The 18,671-nt window shown below is 36.4% G+C and overlaps 2 protein-coding genes and 1 non-coding gene across 6 annotated transcripts; 2 read left to right on the forward strand and 1 right to left on the reverse strand.

The window, feature by feature from the left end:
* Window positions 1-3,731: 3,731 nt before the first annotated feature.
* Window positions 3,732-11,478, reverse strand: LOC116128728 (formin-like protein 5). Of its 4 annotated transcripts, none has more exons than XM_031414478.1 (7): window positions 10,926-11,478; window positions 10,626-10,829; window positions 9,057-9,798; window positions 8,254-8,959; window positions 7,907-8,109; window positions 5,175-5,410; window positions 3,732-5,029 (listed from the first exon to the last, which is right to left on the reverse strand). In XM_031414478.1, exons 2-7 carry the CDS (start codon window positions 10,800-10,802, stop codon window positions 4,178-4,180), a joined length of 2,916 nt encoding a protein of 971 aa, XP_031270338.1. In that variant the 5' UTR covers window positions 10,803-10,829; window positions 10,926-11,478; the 3' UTR covers window positions 3,732-4,177. The 4 variants fall into 4 exon arrangements, with proteins under 4 accessions (XP_031270338.1, XP_031270341.1, XP_031270340.1 ...); XM_031414481.1 differs by having other exon boundaries at window positions 8,254-8,557; window positions 8,603-8,959; window positions 10,626-11,478; XM_031414480.1 differs by having other exon boundaries at window positions 3,732-4,014; window positions 4,164-5,029; window positions 10,626-11,478.
* Window positions 11,479-14,890: 3,412 nt separating this feature from the next.
* On the forward strand, window positions 14,891-15,961 carry LOC116128735 (21.7 kDa class VI heat shock protein). The gene is made up of 2 exons (XM_031414488.1): window positions 14,891-15,457; window positions 15,623-15,961. The coding sequence occupies exons 1-2, from the start codon at window positions 15,151-15,153 to the stop codon at window positions 15,907-15,909; spliced, it is 594 nt and encodes a 197-aa protein (XP_031270348.1). The 5' UTR covers window positions 14,891-15,150; the 3' UTR covers window positions 15,910-15,961.
* Window positions 15,962-18,050: 2,089 nt separating this feature from the next.
* On the forward strand, window positions 18,051-18,123 carry TRNAA-AGC. Its single transcript has one exon. It is a non-coding gene; the product is annotated as a tRNA-Ala (tRNA).
* The last annotated feature ends 548 nt before the right edge of the window (window positions 18,124-18,671 follow it).

Genomic DNA, 18,671 nt, shown 5'->3' on the forward strand with positions numbered 1-18,671 from the left:
ATCATGTGTGGCCTATACTTAAGGATATTGAAAAATTTACAGATAATGTTAACGCCGCAGAAGTATTTCAAAGGCAAACTGATAGGTTTGTATCACAAGAATCAGAGACTCCCACTTCAAAGTCTCCTNTATTATTTAATTTTTTTTAAACCTTCTAAATTTGTTAATTTAATTAAATACCCCTAAATATTTTTTTTAAAATTACAAAAACACCCCAACAATCCACATTTACCAGATTCCGGCCATCACTATGGCCGGAATCTGGTAGGATGGCGCACTACCGGCTGAATCTGACAGGTAGTGCGCCGATCTAGCCTTTTCCGACCAGATCCACCGTGGATCTGGCCAGAAAAGGCCAGATCTAAGGCCAAAGATCTCGCCGTTGACGGCCAGATCTTTGGCCGTAACACTCGGTCACGACGGCCAACAAACGGTCGTCGTTGACCATCAACGACGACCATTTGTTGGCCGTCGTTGAGAGCAAATACGGCCAGATCTGACCGTAGATCTGGTCTTTTCCGGTGGATCTGGCCGGAAAAGGCCATAACGACGCATGACCGGCAAGATCCAACCGGTCATGCGCCCATAAGGCGACTCCGGCCACCTCCGGTGGTGGTCGCCGGCTGGGGGTGTTTGAGGGTGGGTTAGGGGTATTTTTGTTAACTTTTAATATTTTATTATAGGGGGTATTTTGTAAAAAAACAAACATAAAAGGTATTTTATTAATTTATAAATTCTACATCGTAATACCCACCCAATTCAACTTTTTTTTAACTTTTTTCAAAAAACTTTTTCCAAAACGCCCAAATTTTGAATCAAACGAAGCCGTAACTATTTTTCAGCTCAATGATTGTCTACGGTTGACTTCATTCTCTTCTGTTACAATTAGACGGTTAAAATGCAATTGCATTAAGAAAACTAATCAATACAAACTTTTGGATATTGGAAATTAATATACCGATTTTATTAGAAGAGTGCTTTAAACTGTTTTTGTATGCGATATCTTTTTATCTTAAAGTTTTTAGAGTGTTTCTTGACATTTGGACTACTCTTCAGGATATTAAGAAAATAAAAATAATAGAGTATTAATCAACAATTTTTTTTCAAAAGTATGTAAATGAATTAGCAACCCACTTGTTCTTCACTTAAAATTACACCATTGATATAAAATAATTAACTCAAATTTCAAAGTATTCTCAGTAAATCCAGGAAACAACTCATCTATGAGAGCTCTAAAATTGAGTAATTATGTATACAACTTTGAAATATAATGAAGAGCAAATTACATGTTCTCACCCAAATATTAGCGAAATGACAAGTTTTCATCGTTGGTTTCATAGATTTCAAATTCTCACTCTTAAAGTGACACCATTTAACAATTTTTAGTTTCTGGCGTAGATACAAAGAGTGTTATTACCATACTGCCATTGACAAATAAATTAATAAATTACTTTTTAACCCCCAAATTAATAAAATTAGAAAACTAACCATCTTACTTTTAAATTTATTTCAGTAACATCATTTTTTCAACCTTCACACCATCCCCATCTCCAACCACCTAGCCATTGCTACTGCCATTGCCACCACCACCTAGTCTCTACTGCCAGAAACTCTATCAACTATCACCGATGCCATCTCCAGTGTTAATTCAAAGCTCCTTTGTTCCGGTTCACCTCCCAGCCATCATCCTTGTCATTTATCGATTTCTTCATGCCACAACCAACCGTCTTCCGCACCCTTGTTGTTGGGTGTTGTGGGTGTGCTCTAGGGAGAGCTGGTTTGGGCCTTCTGTCGAGCAGGTAGTGGGCTAGTTACTAAAACTTCAATCACCAAAGACAGGATCAACCCCAAAACCCAGAAAAATCAACACAAACACTTCGAAATCAATCGCAACCAACTTCCAAACAACCACAAATCTCAATCTCCTTTTAGAAACCTCTTAAACAAACACCAATCAAACCCAAAATTCAACAAAATCATGAAACCTTAAGGGAATAGATAGCCGGCAAATAACAGGTGATTAGGGTCGAGGTTGTTAGGGGTTTTGGAGAGGGAATGCTGGTGGTGTAAAAGTTGTTTTTTTTTTTTTTTGGGGGGGGGGGGGGGGGGGGGGGGTTGGAATTTTCAATGATGGGAGCAATCGAAATTTTGCTGGGAAGGCGCGATGATTACGCAAAACCCTAAGGGGTTGTTGGTGGCGTCGACATGCAATTGTGGTGAGGGATGTTAGGGGTTTTGGTGGGGGCACTCCACTGAGGCCAAGGGTGGGGTTGGGGGCGATTGTTGTCGACAAATTTGACCGGAAAAGCTTGAAACCCGTGAGTCAAGACAGTGGGCGGTGGCCAAAGAATGGTGGTGCAATTGGGTGGGGATTAAAGGCGTTTTGGTGAGTGCAAATGATCACTTTACCCTTGACCGTTACATAAAATAATTTTATGTTAATCTAAAGGTGGGAATCTGGAATATAAATCTTTAGTCAATTCTTTAAGTTTCAAGAATTGACTAAAGATTTATGGCTAGACTTAAGATTTTGGCATAAATAGGATAAATATGCAAAGAAAAAAATATAACAAACAGAAAATTAGACAAGGAATATCAATAATTCACATTAACTTTTTTTTTTTTTTTCATTTTCTTGGACCTTTTAGCATTTTCTCTATAGGCAAATACTCGGTTGATTATAGTTCAAGAAACAAAACAAAGACAAATCTTTTTACCATTTTCTTTTCATTAAACAACTTTACGCACACGAAGGAAAACACATTTTTTTTTTCTTGTGTACCAAACAGAACCAAGAAAGCAAGAACTCATCAACACATACATTTTTCCTTTTATCATTTTCTTTTCAGACCTTTCTTGTGTACCAAACAGAAACAACAGAAGAAGAAGAGGATCACTTACATTTTTCATGAAATGTAATGCATCCCTTCTCAGAACTATGATTTCTTTGTTGTCTGCATAGCCATCCACTGCCATGTATTCCTCTTCTACATTGTAGTAATCTTCAAGGCCTTCTTCATCAGAATAACCCAGTGGTTGTACTCATGGTAATTCATGTTGTTTGTTTCTCGGGAAAATCAAAGAATGTGAAAAGTTTCTTATTTTAAAATATAATGAATTGTACACAACTTTTGGAGATTTATTGGGAATTTTTATGTCACATTACATTCAATTAGCTCCCCAAAATTCCGCGTGTCTGGAAGTATAAGGTTCAATATGTTGCCTCTCCAAATTTACCTAACAAAATTCTTCCGTACAAATTGTTTATCCATGTCAAAGTCCCATGAAGATGACAGTTGATCATTTGCCTAAAATAACTACAATTAAGTGATCAACCACCAAAATGTTAAAAAAGTAGTATTAAATATTTGGTCATTTTAATGTTAAACCACATTAACAAGATAATAAAATAAATTAAATAGTTCAAATAATTAATTTAATTAATTATTATAATATGTGAGATTGATCTTCAGAGCAATAGGAATGTTTAATTAGAATTTCGATTTTGGAACTCTTTTGTACTTCTTTATTTAATTTTTGATAGCCAGAACCAGAAGTTCACGTAATCTCTCTTTAAAATAGAAAATGAAATGGAAAGAGTCTTGCATACAAGTTATTCAGAAATGGAAAAAATCTTTTCATCTAAATTTCATTGCAAGGCAAACCTAATTTAAGAACTATCTTCCTAATATTAACATAATTCTTCTACAAAAAGAATTACAAGAACAAGAACAAAAACAAGAATATCACTATATCTAACTACTAATGCACAAGTTAAGACTGTATGTAACCACTATTCAGGGTAAAACCATGACTCTACACTCAATGAATTCTTCTCGCTGGTTTTTGCCGTGATGACATTTCAACGCAGTGAGGACGGCAAGAATTTGCCAAAGGCTTGATCCCCTTTCAACTGATCCTTTTACATGAATTGTTTCCTACCAAAGCAGATGACATTTCCAGAAGGCCCTGGGGCAACATTTATCACTTGTCGAACTTCATCGTAACAGTGGCCTGGATCATTAGACCAAGAAATACTTTTTAGACTTTGGCAGAAGTAGAAACTATGGGGCAGTATCAGAAGACCCTGGCCATTGTAGTTGATAATCCAAAATTAGATTTTTGAGGAACAAATTTGCTTGACAATGTGAAAATGGCAATACCTCCCCAAAGAAAATTATTTCTCTTCATCTGAACTAGAATCATTCATCCGTCGCTCTGCAATAGCTGGGAATAGCCACTGGCGAAGATCGGGAGAGGGTTGTTGGCCGGGATCAGAGGAAGATGATCCAGTAGATCCCTCTTTTTTTGGTGTTTTCGCAGATCTCTTTTGTGCCTCACTCACCTCTTTGCATGCCTTGTCTAAAATGATCAAAAAGTCCCTTACTATGATAAACAAACGTATACCCTCATCCTTCCCTGCTTTCCCATGGAAATAATCAGCAGTGCTCTTCACCAGGTTAATGATTCTCTTTTCTTCCTCCAACAACCACATGACATCGACCTCAGCATTCTGAACAAAGCTTTTTAATGTTTCATGGAATCCACTAATTTCCTCTGAATTCTTCATATCTGAGTTCAGGAAATCTCGGGATTTCAATAGTGAATGGCCAAGTTTAGCTACAGTTCCTGTTAAGTTGTCAGCATCTATAGATGCTGCTTTCTTCACATTTTCAAGTTCACTGCTCAAATTTGAAACCACCTGAAGACCAAGGCTGCGGTAGCGCACTTCATCATCACACGAAATTTCCTGAAGATCATCGGTTTTGAAACTGTTGGAGCTCTTGCTCTCTCTTGCTGCACGAGCAGCTTTGATACCTTCAGAACGGATTATCTCCTGAACAACAAAATGCAATAGTGTGGTCTTGCCATCTACTCCTTTTACGTCTGATAATTTCAAAAGTGTATCTAGTTTGAATGCTTGTGCACCACCACGGAAAGTGCCATCATTCATGCGATTGCCAGTTTTAAGAACAGCTTCTAGAAGCTTCAGGAATAGTCGGCTATTTCGGAGTTCCTTACAAGCAACCTATGTATGACGTCAAGATGACATTCAAAATAGATAGTTCGTTGTAAGAGCATAGATGCCAAGAACCATAAGAAGTTATAGACACAGCTGTAAGTAGTAAAACGGAATAATACAAGAGATGCAAGTTAAAAGACTAATAGCTTACCTCCAGAGTTTCAAAGGACTCCTTCGTGGTAGTAACTTCCTCCTGAAGAGAACACATGAAAAGCAGTGCTTCCATTCGTTTAAAAGCATATGGAATGTCAACCAAGGCTTTAAGAAACCGCTCAGCTGGCCCAAGTTGAGAAAGTTCACCATTGAACAACCTAAGCTTCAGCTCTTCATCTGCTGTTGGTGCCATCTTTAACAAAGTTTGAAGAAGTTCCACAGGGAGTTCATTGCCTAATTTAATTAAAATAGGTTAGATTACCATGACCCATAGAAAACCCTGACAGAATAGTAGCAGTAACTTAGCAGTAATAGGGAAAAATGAGTGGTTCACTGCTAAAAGCTGCGAAAAATATAAAAATAAAATAATCTTTTAGACATATTGAGCATATTTGAGCATCATTATGTTGAATCACTGATCCCAACAATTTGGGCTTAAGGTAAAGGATAAAGAATAAAAATTAAGTTGTAACACACTCCCAGAACATACAAGGTTGAATCTAATTACGAGATTCCTCATGTGGATACAATGCTGGGTACACTTGGGGGTAATCAGGATTCAAACTCACAATGCCCCAGTAATGGCAATATCTTCATATTTATAAAAATGCTACGATAATCGATTAGGTTTTGAGAGTTAAAATGGAGGCCAGTGGCATATCAATTTAAATCCTTTTGTTGAATGTAATGATAATTTTCAGCATCTCAATTACTAGCCATCAGCAAAGTATTAGATGTATGAAGTGTTTTCAGCCAATTCTTTTTCCCAAATAATGTGCAATTTATTAAGAGGAACCAACCCAAATCATTGTTAAGAGTTACAATCGGGCTGTCTTTAATATTCACAAAAAGTGCTTCCAGACAGCATCACTAACACAAACCAGCTCAGTATAATATGATACTTTGAAATTCCAAAATAGCAAGCATTTACTAAAAGAACTTATGTATCAGAACCTCCATCGGTTTCACTTGTATTTAATGATGTTGCCTTGTAGTATTCAGTCAATGGAGAAAACAAACCATAGGTTTAACAAATAATCATTTACTACATCTAATTCACTTGTAAGTTTTATATTGGCATTTTATTTTCTTTCTTCCTTTTCATTTCTGTGTAAAACACAAACATCTGCAGCCACGATTTCGGATCTCTCTTGCATTCTCTGACACAAACAACTCGACACAAATTTGCTGAAGAAAAGAGAAAAAAAAAAAAAAAAAATGTGGAGAGAAACCAACCTTCAAGAAGTGCATCACGTACTTCTTCCATTGTCACATTTAATGCCCGAAGCATAATTGCTAAGTTTTGTGCCTTTTTGGGATCAATGATCTGAATATACTGGGGCCCCTGATCTAAGAAAGAAGACTCTCTCTTGCCTTCATTTTTCTTTTTATCATTGGGTGCATACCCGAACAAACTTTCTATCATCTCCTCATTGAACCTGTGTAAACAGTATACTACCTTCAGCTGATAATAATACTCAAGACATTTTCTGGGCTGACCCAAAGGCAAAATATATTCAACGGCAGGAGATAGAGAGCAAGAGAGGGAGGGAGGGAGGAGAAGAGAGAGAATTTGCGACTCACTGGAATGATCCTGATTTAATCTGATGCCAAACCATTGAATTGTCTGGATTGGCTAGAACTTTATCCCAGAAAAATGGCTTCAACTTGGTTTTAGGAGCATCANCTTTAACAAAGTTTGAAGAAGTTCCACGGGGAGTTCATTGCCTAATTTAATTAAAATAGGTTAGATTACCATGACCCATAGAAAACCCTGACAGAATAGTAGCAGTAACTTAGCAGTAATAGGGGAAAATGAGTGGTTCACTGCTAAAAGCTACAAAAAATATAAAAATAAAATAATCTTTTAGACATATTGAGCATATTTGAGCCTCATTATGTTGAATCACTGATCCCAACAATTTGGGCCTAAGGTAAAGGATAAAGAATAAAAATTAAGTTGTAACACACTCCCAGAACATACAAGGTTGAATCTAATTAAGAGATTCCTCATGTGGATACAATGCCGGGTACACTTGGGGGTAATCAGGATTCGAACTCACAATGCCCCAGTAATGGCAATATCTTCATATTTATAAAAATGCTACGATAATCGATTAGGTTTTGAGAGTTAAAATGGAGGCCAGTGGCATATCAATTTAAATCCTTTTGTTGAATGTAATGATAATTTTCAGCATCTCAATTACTAGCCATCAGCAAAGTATTAGATGTATGAAGTGTTTTCAGCCAATTCTTTTTCCCAAATAATGTGCAATTTATTAAGAGGAACCAACCCAAATCATTGTTAAGAGTTACAATCGGGCTGTCTTTAATATTCACAAAAAGTGCTTCCAGACAGCATCACTAACACAAACCAGCTCAGTATAATATGATACTTTGAAATTCCAAAATAGCAAGCATTTACTAAAAGAACTTATGTATCAGAACCTCCATCGGTTTCACTTGTATTTAATGATGTTGCCTTGTAGTATTCAGTCAATGGAGAAAACAAACCATAGGTTTAACAAATAATCATTTACTACATCTAATTCACTTGTAAGTTTTATATTGGCATTTTATTTTCTTTCTTCCTTTTCATTTCTGTGTAAAACACAAACATCTGCAGCCACGATTTCGGATCTCTCTTGCATTCTCTGACACAAACAACTCGACACAAATTTGCTGAAGAAAAGAGAAAAAAAAAAAAAAAAAATGTGGAGAGAAACCAACCTTCAAGAAGTGCATCACGTACTTCTTCCATTGTCACATTTAATGCCCGAAGCATAATTGCTAGGTTTTGCGCCTTTTTGGGATCAATGATCTGAATATACTGGGGCCCCTGATCTAAGAAAGAAGACTCTCTCTTGCCTTCATTTTTCTTTTTATCATTGGGTGCATACCCGAACAAACTTTCTATCATCTCCTCATTGAACCTGTGTAAACAGTATACTACCTTCAGCAGCTAATAATACTCAGACATTTTCTGGGCTGACCCAAAGGCAAAATATATTCAACGGCAGGAGATAGAGAGCAAGAGAGGGAGGGAGGGAGGAGAAGAGAGAGAATTTGCGACTTACTGGAATGATCCTGATTTAATCTGATGCCAAACCATTGAATTGTCTGGATTGGCTAGAACTTTATCCCAGAAAAATGGCTTCAACTTGGTTTTAGGAGCATCACCATCACCCTCTGTGCCAGCTCCTTCACTGGAAGATGGATGTTTTGATCCAAGAGGTGGCCGAGGGGCCTTTAAACCCATTGGCATTGGTGGCGGTGGTCGAGGAGGAGCAGGACCACCCTTTGGAATTGGAGGTGGTGGTGCACCTGGTTTCATACCAGAAGCCATAGGTGGTGGAGGAGGTGGTGGACCTGGTCTCACACCAGGAGCCATAGGTGGTGGAGGAGGTGGTGGACCTGGTCTCACACCAGGAGCCATAGGTGGTGGAGGAGGTGGTGCTGGTTTAGGGGCAGGAGGGCCAGTGGACTCAGAAGATTTTATAGGAGGTGGAGGACGGGGAGGAGCAGGAGGCCTCAGAGAAGCAGGTGGTTCAGGAGGGAGAGGTTCTGCCCTGCCAGGAGGCGGCTTTAGGGCAGGCATCCCGAGAGGTGTGGCACCAGGCCTTCCAGGGGGAGGCTTCAAAGGTGGTAACACCTGTCCATTTATATTGCTAGATGTGTCTAGAGAATCAGCAGAGGATTTGGTAGTACCACCAATGGCTTCTAATGCTGCAAATTTTCCATCCAGTGATTGATGACCGAGCTTCTCTCCTTTAATTGAATTTCCTGGACTCAAAAGATCAAAAATTTTAATTAGCAACAGATAGTATTTAAAACTAGTAGATTACACCAAAAAAATGTATCAAAAGTATACAATACATACCCACAGAGTAGTCGCTCATGCTTACACTGAGAAGGGGCCTCTCATCATTCCGTCTATCTCCACCATTCCTTAACCTACGACAGCAGAAAAAGAGCAATGCTGCAAGAAAAAACGTCACTGCTGCTGTCACGACTACAGCAACAATAATAGTTTTACGGCTATTAATATTTTTATCTGCATTTATGTTGCCTCCAGAACTAGAATTTGTGGATCCATCAACTACCGGTGGTGGACTAGAATCAACTGGGAAAAATGCCGTTGATGAAGACGGAGGAGGAGGCGAAGGTTTAGAAACTAGTGATGGCATGGAGCCAGGGGCAGGGGCAGGGGCAAGGGCAAGGGCAGGGGCAGGGGCAGGGGCAAGGGCAAGGGCAAGGGATGGGCCTGGGGCATCGGCAATGGTTTCAGCAATTCTCCGACGTGATTGAGGGCCCAGTTTCTGCCTAGGAGCACCAGGCCTCGGAAGTAGGAACTCAAGATACCTGGTGTACCAAGAGCCACCTTCTCTACTAACATGAAACAAAAGATTGTCCTTTCTTATACATTGTAAAAGAGTTTGCTTCAAGCAGGGATGCAGCACAGTTTTCCATTTCTGAATGTTCCCTTTTGTCAATGGCTGACTCGTTGACTTCATTTCATTGGTGCTACCAGGCGTTTCTTCTGGAAGGCATAAGTTAAGATCTTCAACAACTTCCTCCAAGTGGATCAAGTGCTCTCTGCAACTGATCCATAGTAGCTCTGCCTGAAATCGGACAATTTTAGAACCATGATAACTAAAGTAATAAGATTGTCATTCATTGTAACTTACACTGGGTGTGATTGTATGTAAGCATAAAAACACAGGAAGCACAATTATCCATGATTCTAAAGCATGTTTTCTGCAACTATGTTTCACAGCCATTGCATTAATGCATCATGACAATGTGTCGTATGTAATATGCTAAAAGAAACTTTCATCATGCACTGTTATAAACTGACCCAGTGCCCAGTGATGTATCATAACAGAAACTTGAAATGGCAATCTGCATAACATTGCAAATCATAAATTTCATTAAATGAAATTTTCAAGCCCTATTCTCATTGTTTAAGGTTTTACATGCACTACAATCCCATAAATACAGACCTTCGGAATAGTTAGCAAGCTTTTAGGCAGAAGTTGCAGCACAAAGATATTTCTATACATTGACAGATCATATGCCATTGCACCATTACCTCTACTGTTTTCCATGAATTCAAATTATTTACTGGAGATGCCAGTTACACGAGGACTGCAAACTGTGACACCTTACTAATTAACTTTAAATTATTTGGTGCGACAACTATCTAGTACGCAAAAATTATGTTATACGACCAAATGTCAACCTTTGGCCTGTGAGTAATCTTCACAAGTGGAGTTGAGTCCACCATGACAACATATGATCATTGCTACAACATTTGTTATCTACTTTTATAAACTTGTACTATCTATTTATCTCCAGAACTCGTAACTTGAAATAAACAAACCTAACTGCGCAAGAATACAAATATGACAAGAAAAAACAAAAACAAAAACAAAATTTAGTCCCTTACCATGACATTGTCCACCTCTCCAGTCTCCGGATTAACTAATCTGCTGAGAAACATTTCCTCACTGGTCGTCATGTATTCTGAGGTGACCATTAATGATCCACACAGTAGAACTACCAAAAAAATGTAACAACCTGCTCTCATCACACCCATTTGTTCTTGAATCATCTTTACAATCATACACAGTCCTTTTCATTTCATCGAGACCTAAACCCCACAAAGCAAGCAAAACCCTCATAAACTTCCTTCATAACACCAAAAACCCATAATAAAAGCTTCAACTTTAGAACATCTGGCACCAACCTAATTCAATTTTCAATCAACAAACCCTTGAAATATACCAACTGACCACAGGTATGTACAATATTTCAGATATCACCCACAATAAAATCAATGAAAAGTTGAAACTGCAATCAAACTCAACAACCAAATCAAACCAAACCAAACAAAACCCAGAATTTACTTTGCCCAAATAGGCCAATACAGGGAATCAAATTACTTGTAAAGATAAACCCACAAAAAGAACCAAGCAAATAATTATTCAAAAGAAGCTACTCAAATCACCACAACCCCAAATCAAATAATAAATCAAACTTTACTGAAAAAATGTCCTGAAAAACCTAGATGTAAATGCACAAAAAAGGGATGAAAAGGAATGCCCTCTCCTCTGTATGAATAAAATAATGAAACGGGTAAATTTTGACCAGATCCAATCAAATTACATTAGCTGTGAATGGATGTAGAGATGTTGACTTGGAAAAGTTACAAAGAATTTTTCTTCACAGAAAAGTTTTCCAGACACGCTCACAATAATAAAGAAAGAAATCTAGGCGTGCTTTGTGTTTCTGTTTTCAATTTGAACTATTTGAATTTTTTGGACTTTTACCATATCAGAATAGAGAGACCAATTTTATCTTAGGTCTTAGGTGGTGATCCATAAATGAAAATATCATACTAGTTTATTAATATTTATTAGACTCAAATAATAAAACGTTTTGAAACTTTTTATTAATTACACTGTAATAATGGTGAGATTAATGAGTTAAATATTGGAGCAAAGGGATTGGGGAGATCGTTTTTAAGAAATTATTATGAAAAAATAAGGGTAATAAATTTTAGGATTTTTTTTTTTTTTTAGAGAGTTTGAAAATATCTGATAAAAATATTTCAAAATGGTTTCCTAAAATAAAATAAAAGATGAGTGTTTAATTACCTTTGGATAGCTGAGTTGTTCATAAAGATTCTTAAGTGAATTACGTTAAATGTTCTGAGTTCGAGTACTTTTTCGGGCATTAATATGAGTAGTCACTTAAACTCTTACATAGACAATAGTTTTAATGTCTTGGAGAATTAATTGAAATGTGCATAAACTGGTTTAGACGCCTCAGATCATAAAAAAAAAAAAAAAAAAAAAGATTGAGTGTTGTATGTTTTCCAAATTCCAAATATAATTTTGAAGATGCACAGCATTTTTAATAGATATTGAGTTGTACAATTATTTTTCAAGACTTATTTTATATAAAATTTATATTTTTTTAAATTGCAAAATACTTTTGATATTCATTTTTAAATCTTTAAACAAAATATTGGTTTTTGTTTAAAAAAAAATAATAAAGGATGAAGAATATGCCTCTATTAACTTCTTCTATTGAAGACTCACTTTAACTTGCAAGAAATACTGAGATAAAATTGGAGCCCAATGTTTCTTCTCCTATGATGTTGAACCACAGGCCCTGCCCATAAATCCTTTTTAGTTATTTTGCCAAGAGAAACTTCCAGGCTGTTTCCTCATATGGCTTAATTGATTAATTTGCTTAAGAATATAATTTTGGATGGAATGGACGCGTCTACATTTATTTAATTATTTGACACGTATAAATCACTTATGTTGATGTATTAAATATACGTACACATATGTCCATCGTACTAAATAGAATAGACAATTTTATTCCCAACTAAGATTAATGAAGAGACTATTTGTTGGTATCAATACTTTTCATAGTGAAGATTGCCTTATCCTATTTGTTCAGCATTTCAGGTCCGTTTGTTTTAATATTCCATTTCCTATTCCTAATCCTATTTTCAAAATAACTATTTGTTTCATTATCTTCAAAATACTATTATATTTTTTTCAACTATATTTTAAATCTCTTAAGTTTATTAATTTAACTAAACACCCTAAAAAAAAAATTTAAAAATTAACAAAAACACCGTGGATCTGGCCATCTTTGGCCGTAGCTGGTCATCAATGACAATTATATCTTTGGCTATTGCTGACGTCAGATCTAACCATCGACGGCCAGAAACGACCATAGATCTGGCCTTTTCCGGCCAGATCCACCAAAAATGTCATATTGACACACAAACGGCCAGATCCGGCCGATCGTGTATCGTAACGCCAGATTCCGGCAGTGGTGGCCAGAATCTAGCAACTAAGGGTGTGGGTGTTTTTGTCATTTTACAAAAATTTTACATATTGGGGTGTTTCATAAATTAGCAAACCTAAATGAGTGTTTTTGTTAATTTTTAAATCTTACTTCATTATTCTCACTTAACTCTAAAAATATCAAAAATTCTACCCAAAATATTAAAACAAACTGACCCTGATATGTCTCTAGATAATTAGCCCTGATCTCTCTGCATCTTATCTTTAAATGGGGAGCACACAATTTAAAGTTGAGCACTAAACTATTACAAAATGGCTCCAGCTTTTGCTATAGCCGAAAATCCACATGGCCATAAGGCTGATACTGCCCATGCTTTTGAAAAAAGAACTCTACAGATGCAATGCACTGCACAAAGTTTCATTTTTAGAAGTCAAAAGCTTAGAGCCACTAGACATGGAAAAGTACATATATATGTAGATATTTTATATTACATGTTAAGATGGAGAAGCTACAACATGCAACAGGAACCCATCCTCAAAATATTCCTTTCACATTGCATGATAAAGTTTCCTTATTCCTTAGATTACAGTTGCGTTAAGAAATGAAAATCATATGGATAAAGTCCAGGTAAAATGTTTCCTGGTTTTACACATAGGAATTCTCATAGAACTTTCATCTGCAAAGCTTATACAATCACATGTAGGGAAAATTCTATGAAACCAAATGGTATAAATATCAAGAAATCTTAAACTATTGGATAAGGATTAACAGTTACAGTATAAAAGCATCATAGAAGGACCCTTGAATTAGATAGATTAATTTAGTGGTAGCCAGATGGCATGGAAGTATTGCTAATCTGCATGCCATAATTCATTTTGGCTATGAGAAAGGCCTAGAAGAAAAATATTCTTTTTTTACTTTATAGCCCTCTAAATATTCCAAGAGAATTTGTCTAATGCTTTTAACTAAAGGCTTTTTCTTCAGCACTATAAGAACCAACACAGCCACAGAATTCTTTCCAGGAAAGTCAAGGTGTTTCTCCTTTTTTTTTTTTTTTTTTTTAGTTTTGTGGTGTGTCTAGCCTGGAATGACTAGTTGCATTAAGCTTGAAGTTCATACAGAAGATCATACTCCACATAAATGGTGTGTTGCATTACGTGAAGGTGTGTTCAACAATTTCCTGTCACAGGGAAATCCAACTGTGCATAAGGTATTCGGTGATGGCTCTCTGTTCAGTCCATTGNATCCAAAATATTAAAACAAACTGACCCTGATATGTCTCTAGATAATTAGCCCTGATCTCTCTGCATCTTATCTTTTAATGGGGAGCACACAATTCAAAGTTGAGCACTAAACTATTACAAAATGGCTCCAGCTTTTGCTATAGCCGAAAATCCACATGGCCATAAGGCTGATACTGCCCATGCTTTTGAAAAAAGAACTCTACAGATGCAATGCACTGCACAAAGTTTCATTTTTAGAAGTCAAAAGCTTAGAGCCACTAGACATGGAAAAGTACATATATATGTAGATATTTTATATTACATGTTAAGATGGAGAAGCTACAACATGCAACAGGAACCCATCCTCAAAATATTCCTTTCACATTGCATGATAAAGTTTCCTTATTCCTTAGATTACAGTTGCGTTAAGAAATGAAAATCATATGGATAAAGTCCAGGTAAAATGTTTCCTGGTTTTACACATAGGAATTCTCATAGAACTTTCATCTGCAAAGCTTATACAATCACATGTAGGGAAAATTCTATGAAACCAAATGGTATAAATATCAAGAAATCTTAAACTATTGGATAAGGATTAACAGTTACAGTATAAAAGCATCATAGAAGGACCCTTGAATTAGATAGATTAATTTAGTGGTAGCCAGATGGCATGGAAGTATTGCTAATCTGCATGCCATAATTCATTTTGGCTATGAGAAAGGCCTAGAAGAAAAATATTCTTTTTTTACTTTATAGCCCTCTAAATATTCCAAGAGAATTTGTCTAATGCTTTTAACTAAAGGCTTTTTCTTCAGCACTATAAGAACCAACACAGCCACAGAATTCTTTCCAGGAAAGTCAAGGTGTTTCTCCTTTTTTTTTTTTTTTTTTTTAGTTTTGTGGTGTGTCTAGCCTGGAATGACTAGTTGCATTAAGCTTGAAGTTCATACAGAAGATCATACTCCACATAAATGGTGTGTTGCATTACGTGAAGGTGTGTTCAACAATTTCCTGTCACAGGGAAATCCAACTGTGCATAAGGTATTCGGTGATGGCTCTCTGTTCAGTCCATTGTTGTTCGGAAAATTCTTTGACCCTTCTGACGCCTTTCCTCTCTGGGAATTTGAGTCAGATATCTTGTTAGCTCATCTCCGGAGCACCGGCCAGACTACCGTTGATTGGTTTCAAACTGACCAAGCTTATGTACTCAAAGCAGAACTACCAGGTATTTTTTCTTTTGTAATCTTTAAATAACTTTCTTACTATGTTTCACATAACAATCTAAGATTAAGGAGTTGAAGCCTTTTTCCCTAACTTGTAAATAGAAAATATACATATATAGCATTGGTAGCATGGTTTCTAAACGCCCTTCATTTGATTGTTTAAGCAGGAGTTGGGAAAAATCATCAAGTGTTTGTGGAAAGTGGGAAGATTGTGGAGATAAGTGGGCAATATAAGCAGCAAAGAGAGTCGAAGACGAAGGATTGGAGAAGTGAGAATTGGTGGGAATATGGACATGTGAGGAGGCTTGAGCTGCCAGAAGATTCAGATTGGAGAAAATTAGAAGCATATGTGAGTAACGACATACTTCTAGAGATTAGAATCCCCAGGAACCCTTCAGGTTGTGACGCTTCCCAAGGAAATACTGGACAAGCCAAAAATTCTGAATCCATGTAATTATCAGATGGGTAATACAATACTTCTAATTAAGAAATTTTCAAGTTTTACACAATGGAATCTTTTATTTGATTAGTATAGGAAAATAATATGCATCTATATTTACATTATTTCATCTTCTTTTTAAACATCCTGATTATACGAACTTCTATCTGCTCTTGCATATAGTATGGATCTTAGGTTCGCACCTGAAAAATTTCTCAATCTTTACATATTTCATACGGAAAATCTAGTTGATCAAACTCTAGCAGCTGGTCATGGAAACTTGATTCTGAAGGGATCATGATGGAAAAGAAAGCATTTATTCGAGGCATGTAATGAAACTGGAAATCCTGAAAGAATTTACATTATTCCAAGTTAGATGGCATCAATTGCCTCCAGCTCCAATTTTTCTTTTTTGCTTGTGTAATCAATTGGGTGGAGATTAGTTATGTTGAATGAACAGAAATAGAAGAGAATAGATGCTCTTCCACCTTACTGTGGACTACTTTCAGCCTTAGTCATAACGTGCCTGGAAAGCAAATATTCTGCTACAGTCATCTAAAGATAAATTAAACAACTCCCTTCAAGTTGTAATGATAGTCAAAGAAAATTAGACTGAGTCGCACTGAATTGTAGCTAACTAATATCAAATTACCCGGACTCGCCCAAATTCAAAGGAACTGGAATCGGCCAGTTCCTTGGAACTGAAACCTATGTTCCTAGTATCCGGATTAATTTTAATTACCCCCTTATTTAAAAAAAATTATAAATAAACCCTCAAAACTTACAAATACACCCCCAACCATTTACAAAAATTGCAATTCAGTCTCAATCCTGTCTGGGTACCTGTATCTCGGTTCCGGTTTTAGTTCTACAAGAATCAGAATTGGAACCAGAATCAACCGGTTCCTAATTTCTAAAATCAGAACCTATCTTGTAAGGATCGGTTCTGGGTAGGAACCAAAACCAGAACCCTGAGTACCTATCGGTTCCGATTCCAACATGTTCTTTTGCACACCCCTAATATCAATCATAGTCAAAGAAAATTAGACAAAGTCACACTGAATTGTAGCTAATTAATATGAATTAAGGGTGGGCAGGTCTGAGTACTCGCCCAAATTCAAAGGAATGAGAACCAGTTGGTTCCTTGGATTTAGAACTAGAACCTAAAGCATAGGTACAATTAATTTTAATTACCGCCTTACTTAAAAAAAAAAGATAAATAAACCCTCAAAAAATTGCAAATACACCCCAAATCATTTACAAAATTACAATTCAATCTCAATTCCTACCCGGGTATTTGAATCTCAATTCCAATTTTGGTTCTCGGTTCCTACAAGGGAATTAGAACTGGAATCGGATCTCGGTTCCGGTTCTGATTCCTAGTTCTTGCAAGGGGAACTAAAACCAACCAGTTCCTGATTTCTAAAACTGAAACCTACCTTATAAGGGTTGGTTCCTGTAAGAACCAGAATCAAGACCGAAACCCTGGGTACCCACGGTTTCGGTTTCGGCTAGTTCTTTTGCACGTCCCTAATATCAATAATTCAATTTGTTGCTAGCCTCTTAAAATACAGTCAAGAACTGATAAGAAAAAATATACATGAATGCTAATTAAAACTGAAGAGTAATGCTGCAGTCACCGAGAGTAGTGCATCGAATGATGTGGCTCAATCCTGACCGTCTATTAATTATAACATAATATTAATCAACGGTCAGGATTGAGCCACGTCATTCGGTGCACAGATTCGGTGCACTATTTCTAGTGTCTCTATTATTTTCCAAAACTGAAATATAGAGTATAGACTCAATCAAACTTTTTAAAAGATCCTATTTTTACCACGTCTCAAATGAATATTACATGTCATCTATTAAATCATGATTCAGCTGACATGAACTCGCCATGTTGATCATATCTGAAGCTTTGTTAAAATTATTGAATATGCATGAAAGGGAATTCTGCCAATTGTATTTGTTGATAACAACATTTGATCATTATGTATAATATAATAAAATCTATGTAAAAACAACATAGTTTATATGACTTCTAACTAATGGACTTAATCTAAATTAAGGATATCTAGTGGAGACATATTTTTCATAAAAATTTACATTTAATAAAGATAATATATAACAAAGAGTAAAGATAGCATCACGATGGGGATGTAGCTCAGATGGTAGAGCGCTCGCTTAGCATGCGAGAGGTACCGGGAACGATACCCCGCATCTCCATTTTTGTTCAATTTTTGTAAATTTTGCAATCTATTGCATTAGGCCCATTAAGAGTTTAGGTAAAGCTCATGATTAATAAGATAGATCAATCATAAATGTAAACATTGAGTGATGGTAGGATTCTGCCACATAATTTTAATTAGAATTTAATTAATTAAACGCATAATTAGTGGCATCTTAATCATACAAGTAAATCTTGGGTGATTCCATCGCATTATGAGTAGGCCCACTAGCTTAATCATATAATAAAATCTTGGATCCAATGGTTATTCCATTTTCCATCCAACACATACACAATTGTCTTGACAACATTCCATTGTTTTTCAGGCCAACCCAATTGCTCCAAAAACATTGGGGCCCAAAATCTTTGGAGCTACTAGTATACATTTGTGATCATACATCAAGGACATTATTAATTAAGCTCAACCGGCCACCACGCCAAACCACAAGATTCCAAACTAATAACACTTCGCCATGTGCTTTCTCAGCTTGGGAATTGCCCAAGTGCAGCAGACAAGATTAGGATCTAGGACTTTATTATTAATCTT

This window comes from Pistacia vera, unplaced genomic scaffold (genome assembly GCF_008641045.1).
Source record: "Pistacia vera cultivar Batoury unplaced genomic scaffold, PisVer_v2 Contig202, whole genome shotgun sequence".
NCBI lineage: Eukaryota > Viridiplantae > Streptophyta > Magnoliopsida > Sapindales > Anacardiaceae > Pistacia > Pistacia vera.

Coding starts and splice junctions, on each gene's coding strand:
- LOC116128728 (XM_031414478.1), bottom strand. CDS start 10,802: ATGATTGTAAAGATGATTCAAGAACAAATGGGTGTGATGAGAGCAGGT. Junction 9,799..10,625: donor GAGAGGTGGACAATGTCATG/GTAAGGGACTAA, acceptor GTCCGATTTCAG/GCAGAGCTACTATGGATCAG. Junction 8,960..9,056: donor CATGAGCGACTACTCTGTGG/GTATGTATTGTA, acceptor TTTTGAGTCCAG/GAAATTCAATTAAAGGAGAG.
- LOC116128735 (XM_031414488.1), top strand. CDS start 15,151: ATGACTAGTTGCATTAAGCTTGAAGTTCATACAGAAGATCATACTCCA. Junction 15,458..15,622: donor ACTCAAAGCAGAACTACCAG/GTATTTTTTCTT, acceptor TTGTTTAAGCAG/GAGTTGGGAAAAATCATCAA.